General features: G+C 41.3%; 3 protein-coding genes across 3 annotated transcripts in view; all 3 read right to left on the bottom strand.

The window, feature by feature from the left end:
- The window catches only part of bmp1a (bone morphogenetic protein 1a), a 51,493-nt gene extending 39,591 nt beyond the window's left edge, over window positions 1-11,902 (bottom strand). Inside the window, exon 1 of the mRNA XM_037681108.1 lies at window positions 11,746-11,902. Within this exon, the coding sequence (XP_037537036.1) occupies window positions 11,746-11,893 (148 nt within the window). The 5' untranslated portion in view covers window positions 11,894-11,902. The remainder of the gene's footprint in view (window positions 1-11,745) is intronic.
- Window positions 1-15,980, bottom strand: part of acsl2 (acyl-CoA synthetase long chain family member 2) — a 180,440-nt gene that overhangs the window by 133,723 nt on the left and 30,737 nt on the right. The window lies entirely within an intron of this gene.
- prkg1l (protein kinase cGMP-dependent 1, like) overlaps window positions 1-15,980 on the bottom strand; it is a 155,914-nt gene that overhangs the window by 98,103 nt on the left and 41,831 nt on the right. The gene's annotated exons all lie outside the window — the stretch shown is intronic.

Below are 15,980 nucleotides of genomic sequence, written 5' to 3' on the forward strand. Positions count from 1 at the left end.
GAAATTAGCTGAAAATAGCTGGAAAAAAGTTTAAATTTGCACAAGGAAGCTGAAAGAAGCAGAACAAAATGTGAAAGGAGCAGTAAAAGGTTGTAAACAGATCTAAAGACTTGAAGGATGTAAAATGAGCTCAATTCATTTTCTATGAGAAAAAAACTGACCGAAAAGGCTAAATGTTTCAAAAGGCTAAAGTTTCACCAATACTAAAAGTCATAGCAGGATTGTCATGAAAGAGCTGAACATTTTGATATTTGATTTGTTGAAATAGCTTGAAAACTGCGGGACGACAAACGTACTGAAAACTGGATCACAAATGTGTGAATGCTTCATAAACATTCACAAAGTAATAATTTTATAGTTCCTTTTGAGGCAGCACAGTTTGCTAAACTGCCAACAAAAACATTATCTCATGCACTTTTATTATAAAAACAGTCACTGAGGGTTGAAGAGAAACTAAGTGAAAAAGAACAATAAAAACAAAGAGAGCAGAAAAAATGGCTCAAATCCCTTTTCACCAGAGGAGTAAGATTGAAACAATCTGGGTTTAATGCTGGTTGACTCAGACCATTTCTCCACCCTGCACATTGTACAGGATGCAGCAGCAGGATAAGGAGGATTAGAGGTTAACGACAGCAATAAGAAAAGGTGTAGATGAGTGCAGGCAAGACGAGGCACGCAACGAGGACAGGTTTGAATTCCAGAGGTCAGAAGGATCTTCTAATTTGAGCTTACAACAACACTGATCAAACCTGAGACACAAAGCAGACGACTTGATTCTGACAGCTATTGGCAAAAACAGTCCTGATATGAGACGCTACCAGATGTTCTGCACAAGATGGATGGAATCACCACTAGATTATGTTCTCCCCCTTTTTTGTTTCAGCGTTTTTATTGGATTCCCAGAAATGCTGAGAAGAACAGACAGTACTTAAGTCTAAGCGCTGAGAGGAAGTCCTAAACATAAAAAAATGTTTAAAATCATTCTTCCTGCATGCTAAAAAAAGAAAGAAGCAACTGAAGGATGGGATTATTTTTAATAAATGGCACAGTGAAGAGCATTTGAAGTGGGGGTTTCAGAAAAGGTTATGAACAGTTAATCTTACCTGTTACAGATAGCTCTTTATATGAAAAGAGTTTTGGGAAGAAAAAAAAGTCTACTTGTGATATTTGACAAGCTAACAGCTAGTTGACAAGTGACGATACCAAAGTGGATCAATGCCATCAAAACACTATTTTATGAACTTTTACACCACCATTAGTTTAGCATTAAGCAGTTAATTTAATATAAATGTTTATTTTATTTTTCTGCTAGCATCAATAGCAGCCGGTGTAGTACAACCTTAGAAGCTTCTTACATGAATATCTTCATATTTTTGGCAAAATTACTGGGATGCCAGTTTTCATGAATCACTGATGGTGTAGTCGTTTTATAAGCCACCGAATCACTTTGGTCTGAGCTCTGCTTGGATTAGCCACTAGCTAAACCGTCTGGTCAGATCTGAACACTTTCTCCAAAATTAGATCAGTCAAAGAGCTACCTACAACAGGTAAGACAATATTTGTTATTAACCTATCCACAAAGCCCGACTTTAAAAATAAAATTGGAATTATTCTTAATTGTTTCTACATGTCTGCTGCATTATGTGCAAGCAGTGGCTAAATATGAAGATGAGGGTGTTCACACTCCCAGTGGAGTGATAGGCCAGTTTATCCAGAGTGTCACTGTTCCCAATCAGCACAGGAAATTTAAAATGAGCAAACACACAGCCTGATGGCATTAAGACCCATTTCCCTCCAGGCGCAAGAGTCGTCTTAGTAACGTCTCTGCAGGTTTATGGAAAAACTCATCGGGATTTTAAAATAATCCCCTTGTCTCCGGGCTTTAATTACCCACAGACACAGTTTTAGGAGCCTTTTGTACACATTTCAGGACTATGATTTAGGCCAGGCTATGTGATAATGTGTGAATGTGATAAACTAGATGAAGAGCTCAGTAATAGCATGACATGCAAACATCGTGACATTGATGTGTTGTGCCGTGGATTACAGCGTAGTAAATGTGACAGATGGCAAGAGATCGTTAGAGAGTGCAGTGATGCATGTTTGCTAAACATTATTTATCATCTTGATGCTACGAGCTGCAGCTTTAAAAATACTGTAATTACAGTACAGAATAATTTAGCAACAGGAGAGTTTAGATAGTTTGTCATTTTATTTATTAGTTTTATTTTTTATTTATAAAAGCAACTACGATAGGGAATAACCAGACAGTACAACAAATCTGAGAGGTTCATGCCATAATATACATTTTCTGAAATGTGTGGGGAAATATTAGTCACTTCAGTTCAACCTCAAATTATTATTTTAAGATAATCTAAACCATCATAATCCCTCTCATCTCAGTCCACTCTCCCAACACCCATCATACCCTGACAGATTACACATGAGACCTCAATCACATTACTCCCATTGATTCATGTATCCTGGGCCTCTGGGGGGTCAGATACTCCTGCATCATTCCCATTAATCTGCTTGTGAATCCCAGTCTGACAGCTGCTTCTGAAACCTGCACCAACATCAATAGTAACCCTGCACAGACACTAACAGTCTATTTTAGGAGAACCTGCTCCCATGGGAGACCACCTCCCAACTTCTTCCTGGGACATTCAACAAAAAATAAATCTTTCCCCACATATAAACTAATGATGAGGGATAGAAATGCCTGTCTATGATAAAAGCCTTGAATGCATCACAATGTCCTGGCACCACCTTTCACAGCTTGTGTTTGGTAACAAACACTGCCCTTTGAATTCCTGTAGAGGCTGATAGTGTATTTTGTCAGGGTGGTTTCCATCTAATGACATGTGACCATCACTGCCACAATCCTGCCAAGTAAGGCCCACTTTACATGTAAGCCACGGGTGTCCAAAGTGCGGTCCGAGGGCCATTTGCGGCCCTTGGAGTGATTTTGTGGCCCACAACTGCAGTTTAAGAATAATTTTGGCCAGCAGGCTTAAGAGGTCAACGCAGACTTTCTGCAAATTTGTTGATAATCCTTTTATATATATTGTTTAGATTTAACAGCAAAACGGATGAAAAACTATCTTCTCAAAATGAGCAATTAAGCAAAATACACACCTTTGGCTATAATATTTTTAGTTTCACTTCATGGTACAAAGTAGAGTTGCATTCCGGCCCAAAAAAATCAGATCCGACCCGGCCCCAGCCTGTAGCCATCATTTTCAAACTCCACCCGACGCAACAAATTAATAGAACCCGAAACTCACTCATCCCCAACATTTTTAATTAAGTTTTGACTGCTTATATAGTTATTAATGGTCGGCGGATGTGCGCGGCTGAATAAAAGGGCAAAAGATCGGAGCTGAGGGGGTGTTTGTCCTTTCATGGCCGTCAAAGTGCATGAAATCCCTGCTTCTGCCTGCATTCTGCATTATTCAGACACGGACCCTGCTCTGATATGTCTGCTTTGGGATCTCAACTGTTTGGGTCATCAGCCACAAGCGTCCACTTGGGCAATGGATCGATTCCTGGCAGTACCGGTAGTCCCATCTGAAGCAGAACTGAACTCTATTTTATCTCTTTCAAGGCCAGTCAGCTTGCGGTGAAATGGTCACGTGTGGCTGGTGAAGGTATGGCCATGTTGCCATATAATTGGATTGCGGTTGATCCACTGATGCAATCAAAAGCCCGACACTGACCCAGCCCACCCATCCAGCACATTATCATGGCCCGGCCCAAATTCGGGTCGGGCCGGGCTCCGGGTCCAGGTTAGAAATGACAGCTCTAGTACAAAGCACCAAAAACCTTTACTGGTTTCTACCAGAAAAGTCTTTTAGATGATGATTCATAAAACTTGGCTAAATATTGCAATTGATAAAATAATCAAAAGGGAACATTTTTAAATGAATATAACGTGGTATCATCTACGTACGAGTTGATCAACTTGATCAAACCTTCTTTGACTGTTGTAGCGACTGACAGCTGGACAGTTTTTCAGCAATTCGATCAACCTTTTGGGCCGTCCATGGTCCAAAAGGTTGATCGACCTCCTTTTAAAAAGGACACTTACTCATATTATGTTTTTGTTGCTGAGAACAGACTAAATTAACTTTCCAAACTCAAGAAAACAACAAACATAGACCCAACAAATCAAATAAATCAAATAATTTAAAATAAAATATAAGCTTAGTGTTTGTGAAGCGTTTAATGTTTTTAATCTAAAACAATTTAAAACTTTTCCTCTACCAAAATTATTACAATTTTGTCCTTTCTCCAAAATGTTGTTCACGCTGAGAATTAAATTCACATTTTTGTGGCCCACGAGTCTTTTCATCTTGATAGTTTTGGCCCACACATGAAAATGTTTGGACACCCTTGATGTAAGCAATCTCCTGGAAACATTATAGATATTGAGATGAGGACTATAAAACATGTTAACAGGATCACACGGAAAAGCTGTGATCACAATCGCTCTTTAGCAAAGGCCGCAAAAGACGCTGACCCCACTGTTGTTTCCATGCCAGGTCTCTAGCTGGAGCTGTGATTTTTATATTTCAACGACACGCGCCTGTGTGCAGACACTTGAGCATGAGAACGGTTACATCCAAAATGGTGAACACGCAGACAAAATGAACGTGTCTCTGCTGATCCAGGAGACTTTTGTTATTTGTGTCAGAAGCTCTGTTAAATCAGGTGAGCAGCACAAACAGCACTCTGCTAACCACCATTATTACAGTTGTTGATTTACTTGCGCGTGCAGAAAAACTACTGACTGACTGCAGCCCAAGTCTGTACATGCAAACACCTCCGCAATGTCATTACTTTCTGCAAGTTGTACTCTGGATTTAAAATGTTTTGGTAGACGAACGTCTGAAACTCAACAGAACTGTTCAGACTTCACTAAAAAACAGCTTTGTGTAAACTTGGCGTTAAGGTACTTTTTCACTGGGCTGCAACTGCTGGCACCTAGTTGTTGGACAGCATTCACAGGAGAGTCTCCAGAATGTCTTGTGACGTTTGTGGGGGTTTCCAGCTTCCGGCTTGCCGTCTAATAGATTGAAATTGTGCGATAACTGTTCAGTTAAAACAGTCGGACATGTCACAGGTGTCTGAAACTCTTAACTTGGTGACAGGTGACCTGTCTCGAGAAAAAGAAGGAGCTGTATTTTGACAATATGTGCAGGTCTAAAAACCACACTGATGAAAAATATTTGTTAAAATTCGTCTAGATCTGCATACCTTTATCTCAAATTGTACTCCAGCAGATAAAATTAGAAACATGGGGGTGGCTGCCAAGGTGGGCAACAGAATAATCAGCACAGCCAAGAGTTTTGTTTTAAGAATATTAATGAATAACAAAAACAAGGGAAGCGGTGGCGCAGAGGTTAGAGAAGGTGAGCCTGTGATCAGTAGGTCGCTGGTTCAACCCCCTGGACCAACATCAAAATGTGGGTAGGAAAAGCAAAGCACCCAGACCTGCCTCTACCCTCATTTGCCCCACTCTGAGCCCTTGAGCAAGGCTCTTAACCCCCACCACCTGCTCCCCTGAGTGCCCTAGATAGCAGCTCTCTGCTCCACACAGAGGGCTGTGGTAGCTCGGTGGTTTGTGGTTGCATCAGGAAGGGCATTCGGTGTAAAAATAATTGCCACGCCTTCGTACGAGTTAGTTTGATGTGGCGACCACTGAAGAAGGCAGCAGCCGAAAGAAGAAAAAAATAATAAACACAAATAAGCCATGATATTCATAAACTAGTTGTTTAAAGACCACTTGTTTGCAAAAATACTCTGAGATTGCAACAAAAAAAGCTAAATTTCTAGCAATACTGAATAGAATTTAGGTTGCCAAATAACCTCGAACAGTCACAGTTGTCTGTAAATCGCCAATAATCGGCCAGCTTCTCAGGCTGCAGGCGATCGTGTGAATGTCAAGTGTGGTTGTTTCGCTGCACGTTAGCAAATAAAATGAACCAGTTGAACGATTTTAACAAAACTCTCAGAAGTTAAATAACTCACTGGATAAACATCTACAGCTGTTTAACCTTCGAAGTCAACATGGCCTTAATTTATTGGAGCGAACACAAAAGTAACTAAGTCAACTTTAAGATATAATTTAGTGTGATAGTAGCTGGGAGTCATCCTCAAAACATACTCTGAGGACAACAGATTGCACAAGATCTTTCTTGATACCTTCTACATGCGAGGCGGCAGGTGATTTGCATTCCTTCAAGGGGCACTTGCTTCGTTTGAAACTTAAATGACCTACCAGAGAACAACTCTAAAGTATAAATGCGTACGTCTAACTTGTGAAAGGTGAATCGTTTTCCCTCGGGGCTGTTGGTGTGTTAATATGGCGCCTTTCTCCTTTTAAAACCAGCACCAGCAGTTATTTTGTCAGAGAAAGCTTACCTTGACATTTCCTCACACCGCAGTTGGAGCCCGAGGCAAGAGAGAGGGAGAAGAAATGCACGTGTGTATCTGCAGTCCTTTCTAAAAGGTAACGATTGTCTAATTAGAAGAGAGATCCTGACAAAGTCGCAAACAGCAGCTCGAGAGCGAGCAATTATTCTCCAATAAAGCCCGACATCCTCTCACCTACAGCTGGAATCAGGACCGTGTTACTGTCACCCCGCGGCAGCTTCCATCTGACAAATGAAAACAGCCTCTGTTAAAAAGGGCTCACAGCAAGGGACCGCCTCACCTTTAACATTTCACACTCCATCAAGCCCATTAGCAGATTGGATTTCCCAGCTCATCCCTGCTGCTGATTACTGATACTGCCAGCTGAACTCCATCTAATGATTCGTCAGCATGCCAGTTGTTTGTCTTTTTTTAATGTTGTGCAGCATCCGAGTTTGTCACGGAGATGAATAAATCAGCAGCATCTTGTAGAGATTTTCTCTTTCTTACTTACGTTTTTCAAATTATTATTATCTGTTTAGGTTATTTCTTGTTCTGAGGCCAATATTACCAAAAATAAGCATTTAAATCTGAAAGTAAAACAACATAACTTTATTTAAATAAACTTTAATAGCCATGCCAAGAGCCAGCCAAGAAAGATGAACGAAATGGTAAAAAAATCAGAGTTTGATCATAAAGGAGCACCATTTGAACATTCCTAAGGTGATATAATTTAGCAGGTTCAGTTCAACTCTATACACGAACTTGGTTTCAATGTACTGGTAACGCACGTTTGGTTATTACTTGGCTCTGCTGACACGCAGAACACACAACATTGTTCTGACTAATGCGCTACATGCCAATGGATCAGCACCCCTAATCACCTGAACCCTGCAGGGAGAGAAGTGGCAGGGGTCCTGTAATGTTAACAAAGATTAAAAAATCACTCACTTGTCTCAGCTACGCAGGCTGCATTCCACGAGAAAAGAAAAGCATCAGCTTAAATGTTGCTTAAAGGCTCAATCCTGCTGTTCAGTAGTCACACTGCCAACAGAGGACAGGAGGGATGATGATAATCTGTTTCCAGATTCCATTTGAAGAGGTTCGGATAATAAAAGAAGATGCTAAATTTGTGGCCGTCAGTTTTATGGTGATCCTGATGAAATACGTAAGGACAAATCAGTGTTTCCACTAACATATCTGTTGTGATGTAAACATCAAGTGAAATAAAGTTATTTCCTTTTTGATAAATCCTATAGTTAGGGTTTTTTTCAACCTTTATTTATACACGTTAGTCCCATTGAGCCTCGGGGACTCATTTACAAGAGAGACCTGAAATTGGTAAACTGAAACATAGGAGGATCTGCAGTGGAAGTGGTCTCCAGCTACAAGTACTTGGGTGTACACATGAATGACAACCTCAGCTGGAGCAACAACACCACCAGCCTGATCAAGAAAGCTCATCAGAGACTCTACTTCCTCAGACGGCTGAGACGAGCTGGTCTGGGAAGCTCAGTCCTCACCTCCTTCTACAGGTGTGCAGTGGAGAGCATCCTGTGCTCCAGCATCAACGTGTGGCATGGAGGCTGCACAGCTGCAGAAAGAAAAGCTTTGCAGAGAGTGGTGAAGGCTGCACAGAAGATGTTGGAGTCAGCCTCCCCACCATCACAGACATCTACACCTCCAGATGCAGGAAGAGGGCCACCTGCATCATGAAGGACCCCACTCACCCAGCACACACACTCTTTGCCCCGCTCCCCTCAGGGAGGAGGTTGAAGAGCATTAAGTGTAGAACCACTAAACTGAGGAACAGCTTCTACCCTGAGGCTGTTAGACTCATGGATCTCTAATCAGGATAATCACTGTGAAAAATCACATCATGTTGCTGCTGATTTGTTTCATGTTGCTGCTGATTTGTTTCATGTTGCTGCTGATCTGTTTCATGTTGCTGCTGATCTGTTTCATGTTGCTGTGTTCGTGCGTACTCATCTGCTCACACAGACTCATGCTCATGCTGCTGTTCGACGTAATGTTTTTATTCTACTAGTGCTTGGTGTATTTTTAGTTTATGTTTTTCTTAGTTCATATCTTAGATCTTATTATTGTTTTTCTTTTACATTTTATTGTTGGATGTAACTGGGACCATGTGTACAGAATTTCGTTCCACCACATGTTCCACATGTGGTGTGTATGACAATAAAGATTTTTTTTCATTCATTCAACCTTTATTTAGACAGGTTAATCCCATTGAGCCTCGAGGACTCATTTACAAGAGAGACCTGATTTCAACAAAGAACGATGACAACAATGGACAGTTATAAAAAGGCATACAGATTTATTTTTTTTTACAAATTAAAATAAGATGGCAAAAACAGCTAGATTATAAGGTGAATAATCTCTGAATCTCTGACTGACTGGAAATTGTGTTGGCTTGGGTTTCCTGAGCTATCCCTTAGTTATGTTGCTATAGGCTTAGACTGCTATAGGACAAACTGACCACATTTCTTCACTGCTGCTGTCTTTACTTACTCAACCTGTTTTGTATTTGTAATTATTTATATCCTTGACATGTGTTTTTGTCTTTCTTCCAATAGGGGGTACCCCTGCATCTGGACCTGCCAGTCTGTGTTCGGTTCTCCTTCCTGTCCTCTCAAACCCAGCTGGTTGAAGCAGATGGCCACTTGTCCTGAGCCTGGTTCTGCTGAAGGTTTCTTCCTGCTAAAAGAGAGTTTTTCCTTTCCACTGTTGCCTTTGTGCTTGCTCAGGATGGGAGACTGTGAAGAAGTGAAGATTCAACGAGTCTGCGTCCTTGGAGAACTTTTACTAATTGGCTTTTCTATGCATGTGAATGTTTCTGTTCAGTGCCCTGAGACGACTTCTGTTGTGATTTGGTGCTATATAAATAAACTGAATTCAAATTAAAATCTCTCTTTATGCATAAACAAATGATTTACGATGACGATGAAGACAGAAAGTACCAGTTGAAGCCGAGGCACCACGCAAACAACCCGGATCGTTCATGAATGGCCTGCACACACCTAACCTGAGGGTGACTGGCCTGATCCTGGTGCTGATCCTTGGCACAGGGTGAATGATCGAGTTTGTGTGAAGTGAACTGAAGAAAAAAACTTGGAGGGGAGACTCGTGAAGAAATACGGGGTTCAAAAGTTGACCTGTCCGTGGCACAGAAGCTCCAACACACTCAGACAGCAACCGTCAACGATGCGCTAAGTAGATTAGGATGTCTGCAGCTTGGCACAGAGAAGCGAGTCAAACCCGTGATGACTTCTGTGGTTATCATTAGTGCAGAGAAGACAACGAGCGCGCCTGCTTCTCATTCATTTTTAATTGTGAAAACGAGCAGGGCTAATCTTAGAGGCTTGTTAAGAGTCTTAAATGACTTCCTGGGGTGCTGCCAAGTTTGGAGTTCAGCAAAATGAGGAATTTTCCACTGGTTAGCTCCTGAATAGATTGAATTAGTTCAGTCTCTTTGCACTTCTCCATGCAGCCCACCAACATGCCAGATGTTATTTACTTTAATCTTTGCAAATGTAAACATTAAATTTAATGGAGCATTGGCCCATATGGCAAAATAAAATTTAATAAACTAACCACTGAGAGTTGACTTGATAAGAAGGCGTTCCAGATGATTAAAACACCTGATTTATTCACTTGTAGGTTGATGTTACACATGATGGAGAGTTCTGTAAAGACGGGGTGGGCTGACGGCACGAAACGAGCTCCTCACACAGCATGGCTGTATTAGATTTCAAAAGGCTGGGAGCATTTTCCATTTGGCGGACATAAAAATGCTGACCTGTGACCATAAAAAGCGATCAAATAGACTCCGTTCAGCGATACGCTTGACAAATGAGAAAAAGAAGAGAAAAATCCATAACCCTGGAATGATCGAGTCTGCAGATAAAAAAAAGGAGGTATATTTGACATTTGTGCCGAAAGGCAGGTTCAAGGTTCTTTATTGCCTTTTGCATCACATGTGGTACATGAGGTGGAATGAAATTGTGTACTCAAGGTCCCAGTTACACCCAAAAATATAAAGTATAAAAAGAAACAGTATATAAGAATCAAAGATAAACACTAATAATGTAAAATAATATGGTCTATTAAACAGCAGGTGAGTGCTTGGAAAAAGTGTAAACTGGGAGTTTTTGGAAAACCATTATCGGCAGAGGAAACCATAAATAAATGACAGCTCACACAAACTGGACTCTACGATTAACATCATTGCCAAGATAAACATCAGCCATGCATGGTCGATAATCATATCGAGTGGGAATGTCCCCGCCAAGACGTACTGGTCAATATCAACAACTAATTGGAAACCATGCCAAGAGGGGGAAAAAAACACTTAGATTACCCAACTCCGTGCATAATCTTCCAGTGAATCCTTTTTTTATTGTTGTAAACACTTGAATGACTCAACGTAAACAGAGCAACAACATCCGAGTGGCTGAGACACTTCATCTGCAGCGTGACCTTAGTTGAATTTATACAGAATCACAACAGGCCCACAAGCACACATTTATGACTCAGAAAAGACGAGAAGTGGGGGGAGAGACCAAGAGCTGGGAACTGAATCATGTTTTATAACAGTCTGGCACATCAGAAAACCTTACAGTCCCTACTGGGAACCACTTCCAGGACATCAGAGGTCATTTTGGCAGAAGCCAGCTCTTTGTATCCGTAACCTGAATACTTTACCCAAATGGAAAACACAATCTGTTCAAACTGACCCTGGAGGGATTTGGAAAGACAATGAGTTCAGATTACACTCACACTCACACACAAAAAAAAGAGAGAGAGAGAAAAATCATTTGATGACAATTCAAATAGTCTGGATGCTGCTTTTCTTAAAGACAAACACATTCATACATCATCATATGTGATGAAGCTCCCCCTCCTCCACTTCTGGCAAAACACACAATTATTTCAAAATAAAAGACTTAACAAAAAGACAAAGTCTGAATATAAAAGTGGATACGCTTCAGCTATAAATTTAACCCCCCCCCCCCCCCCCCTCCTGTTTATAAGCTGCACATTTTGCAACTTTTCCCAACAAGAGCTGGAGTGAAAACTTTGGCGCACACTGGAGCCTTTTCATGTGCTCATCCTCAGCCTCACTCCGGCTTCAAATGACTCTTAAAAAAAAAAAAAAAGCTCCAAACTCTGCCACTTGCAAAACAATTGCACACAATGTTCCCTGGCTCCTGTTAAAAACTACATGCACTGCTGTCATCCCTGGATGTGCGTGCACGGAGGCGAGCAGCTGAACAACGCGCCGGGGGAGCAGAAAATGTTCAGTCTCACCAGCTTTACAGGGATCCTTGTAGTCGATCGCCTCTGATGTGGCACTGGGATCCACGTAGTAGCCCGGATCCAGCGCGTCCAGATCCACGGCCAGAACCACGCCGAGGAGACAGGATAGAAGAAGCAAGGAGCTCGCCGAGAGATCCATGATTGTGGTTGGGGGGAGGAGGGGGGGAGAGCGAAAAGGCGAGGGATAAAGGTGAAGGAAGAGAGAGGGACAGAGGGAGAGACAGAGAGACAGAGGAGAGAGACACAGTGAGAGAAAATGGGAGGATTTTGGTTTAAAAGGGGGAGGATGAGAGGCAGCCGGAGGGCGGGTTTTAACTCCAGCCTCTCTCCCGTGTCTCCTGGATCTCTGGGGGGAGGTGGGGGAGTTCAGTGTCTCCTCCAGCTGGAGCTCCAGAGAAACTTTGATGAGATGGCAGCGAGACAATGTCCCCACTGTGCGTGATTTTGTTTTTTTTTTTTTAAATCAGGGATGACCTCCAACACGGACACTGATGCGTCCACATGAAGAGTTCTGACTGTTGTAGTTCCACTTGAAATAAAGTTTGGACGCAACTCTCCTCCGTGTTTACTTCTCGCTCTTTTACGTGGCCCGCGCGCTCTCTTTACGCACGCATGCAATTAAGTCACACGTGCGCACGGCACCAGCCGCCTACGCGCGCTACCACACACGCACGCGCTCAGACTGTTTGACCCGCCAGGGTTTTTTTTTTTTTAAACTTCAGGAGAGTGCTGCTGTTAGAGCGCCCCCTGTCGGCTCAACAATTCACATTACAACAACAACAACGAAATACATTTTAGAATGTAACCTTTTTTTTTTTTTTTTGAAGGAGCAGTAATGTTTTGGTGTTGCATGAAGAAATCTGCAGTGGCAGAAAATTTTGTTAAACTGGTACAAGATATATAACTTTATTTATACAGGTTAGTCCCATTGAGCCTCCTGATTTAAACAAAGAACACCAGGTACAGACAACAATAGACATCCATCCATCCATCCATCCATTATCTTTTACCCGCTTCTTCCATTTTGCATCGCAGGGGTCGCCAGAGCCCATGTCCAGCAAGCACAGTGTGAGAGGCGAGGGACACCCTGGACGAGTTGCAAGTCCATCACAGGGCCACATAGAGACACTCTCTCACTCTCACCTAGGGACAATTTAGAGTTACCAATCAGCCTAACATGCATGTTTTTGGACTGTGGGAGGAAACCGGAGTACCCGGAGAAAACCCACGCATGCACGGAGAGAACATGCAAACTCCACCTAGAAAGGCACCCGGACCGGGATATGAACCGGGGACCTGCTTGCTGAGCAGCTCTACCAATTGTGCTATGGTGCTGTCCATTCAACAATAGACAATCATATAAAAAGCATATAAAATGAAAAGTAAATAGAAGAAATTATATAAAACCAAACAGAGACAGAGTTTTTTTATTGTCATTCAACCATGTGGTACATGTGGTGGAACAAGACTGTGTACACAAGGGCCCAGTTATGTCCCACAATAAAAATGTAAAAGAAAAATAGTAATCAGATCTAAGACATGAACCAATAAAAAAATTAACTAAAAATTACTAAAGCGATATAAAATATTAAAAACAGGAACATGTCTGTGTTGGTTTTTGTCACGAACTTAGCAGATGTTTAAAGTCCCTTAGAGTAGTCAAAGTCAACAACTTCAGGTCTTTTTGCAAGATATTCCAGGAAACAGGAGCGGAGTAGGAGAAGGCCTTTTTGCCTAGTTCAGTTCTCACTGAGGGAACACTGCAGGTAATAATGTCCTGAGAGTGCACACTGTAGCTGCACTCATGCAGAGACATGTAGGAGGAGATGTATGAAGGCAGCAGACCAAGAAGTGATTTAAAGATGAAAATGTACCAGTGAGAGAGTCTGCGTGAAGTTAATGATGTCCAGTTAACCAGTGAATACAGGGTGCAGTGGTGGGTATGGTAGTTACAGCCAGTTATGAATGTTGGTGCACCATGATAGACAACATCCAACATCTGCAAGGTGCTTGTAGGAGCGTTCATGTAAATGATGTCACAATAGTCAATGGATTGAAGGAAAGATGCAGTCACAAGACGTTTCCTAGCATTCAGAGATAGACAGGATCTATTTCTGAAAAAGAAACCCAGTTTAACTTTCAGTTTCCTTACCAAGTTTTCCGTAGAGCTAAAAGAGAGATGTGAATTGACCAAGATACCCAAATATTTATAGGATCGACAAACTCAATGGGGCCACCATTCGAGGATAAAATCAAGGAAGAACTGCTGGGACTTCCTGTTTGAAAACAGTATCCCTTTGGTTTTGCCTGCATTTAGGACAAGTTTGAAATGGAACAAATCTGACTGGATGATGTCAAAAGCAGATTGCAAAAGCTGGAAAACCTTAGCCACTGTTTTAGCTCGACAGTAAACAACTGTATCTTCAGCATAAAAATGTAAGGATGCATCAAGGATGCTCTGACCTACATTACCTATGTAAATTGTAAAGAGGGTGGATCCTAAGACTGAGCCTTGTGGTACACCATTCTTGACTGTTAGATAACTGGAAGAAGTACCATTATGTTGAACACAGTGCCTCCGATCTGAGAGATAGTTAGAGAACCAACCAATGGTGTGTTCTGAGAAACCAATTTCTGAGAGTTTATGACACAAGATGTTATGATCCACAGTGTCAAAAGCTTTAGACTGGTCTAAAGAAATTGCAGCACAATAATCCTTAGCATCCAGTGCTTCAACAATGTAATTAAAAACCTTCAGTGAAGCAATCATTGTGCTTTGTACTTTGTCATTGTACTTTAATGTGACAAGTTTCTAAATTAAATAAAATCTCTACTTCTACTTTCAGTATTTAACATATTACAACATCTTCCTTAAAGTGAAAACAAGGTATCAGAAATCTGCTTTGTAAATACTGTTGACTCTGACCATTTTTCTAAATAACATCTTATTTTAACTTCATTCTGTACCCTGATTTATAACATGAAAATCTGTGTCAATGAGGATTTGGGGCTCATTATGTGGAAAACAAAATTGTTCAAACATAATCAGCTGAGAAAACTTAAGGGCAAATAACAACAAAGTCCATGCTCAATAATCCACATATACAATCCAACATTTTTCAGTCAGGTCATCTGGACAGTTCCTTTTTTTTGTTTGTTTGTTCTGAAACGTTTCGCCTTCGGTCCGGAAGGCTTCATCAGTCAAGGAAACACACAACAAAACTGATTCTTCCCCAAACAGCTTACTCCAAAGTGGAACAAACCAGTTCTGCTTGTGATAAGATGGTCTCTTTGGTATGCCCCCTCCTCCATTGCCGGCCCTCTTCCTTGTTGACAGTCGTGTCAAACTGGTTCAATCAAAGTGGGATTACAGTGACTTTATTTCACAGTGATAATCCTGGTGAGAGATTCATGAGTCTAACAGCTTCAGGGTAGAAGCTGTTCCTCAATCTAGTGGTTCTGCACTTTAATGCTTCGCAACCTATTGGAGACACAATTATTGTATTTATCATTTTATCCCAATTTTCATTTGCCCTGATAACTGCCCTGATGACTGATGAAGACTTCCGGACCGAAGGCGAAACGTTTCAGCACCAAAAAAAAAAAAAGAAACTGTCCAGATGACCTGACTGAAAATTGTTGGATTTTATACCTGGATTATTGAGCATGGACTTTGTTGTTTTCAACCAGTTTGACAAGACTGTCAACAAGGAAGAGGGCCAGCAATGGAGGAGGGGGTGTACCAAAGAGACCATCTTATCACAAGCAGAACTGGTTTGTTCCACTTTGGAGTAAGCTGTTGGGGGAAGAATCAGTTTTGTTCTGTGTTTCCTTGACTGATGAAGCCTTCTGGATAGAAGGAGAAACGCTTCAGCACAAAAAAAAGAAACTGTCCAGATGACCTGACTGAAAATTGTTGGGTAGCTCAAATAATTAATTTGTATTAACAAACAGAAAAACAATTCTCGAGAGTTGAATTAAGTCAGAATTCTTATGATTTATAGCACTAACATGAAGCGTTACGTGTTTAAGTATTAATTTTAGACTTTTTACTGTAACCGAAGCTAATTTTCAAACCATGGACTCTTATTTATCTGCTGACTACAAACATTTGATGCTCCTGGAACAATAAGAGCTGAAGAGAAAAATGTTTTCAGGTGCTGATGCTGGGAGGAAACGCAGATTATTCTGCTCGTGTTCATTACACACAAAAAGTTATACAAGAA

Source organism: Nematolebias whitei, chromosome 8 (genome assembly GCF_014905685.2).
Source record: "Nematolebias whitei isolate Nwh7 chromosome 8, NemWhi1, whole genome shotgun sequence".
NCBI lineage: Eukaryota > Metazoa > Chordata > Actinopteri > Cyprinodontiformes > Rivulidae > Nematolebias > Nematolebias whitei.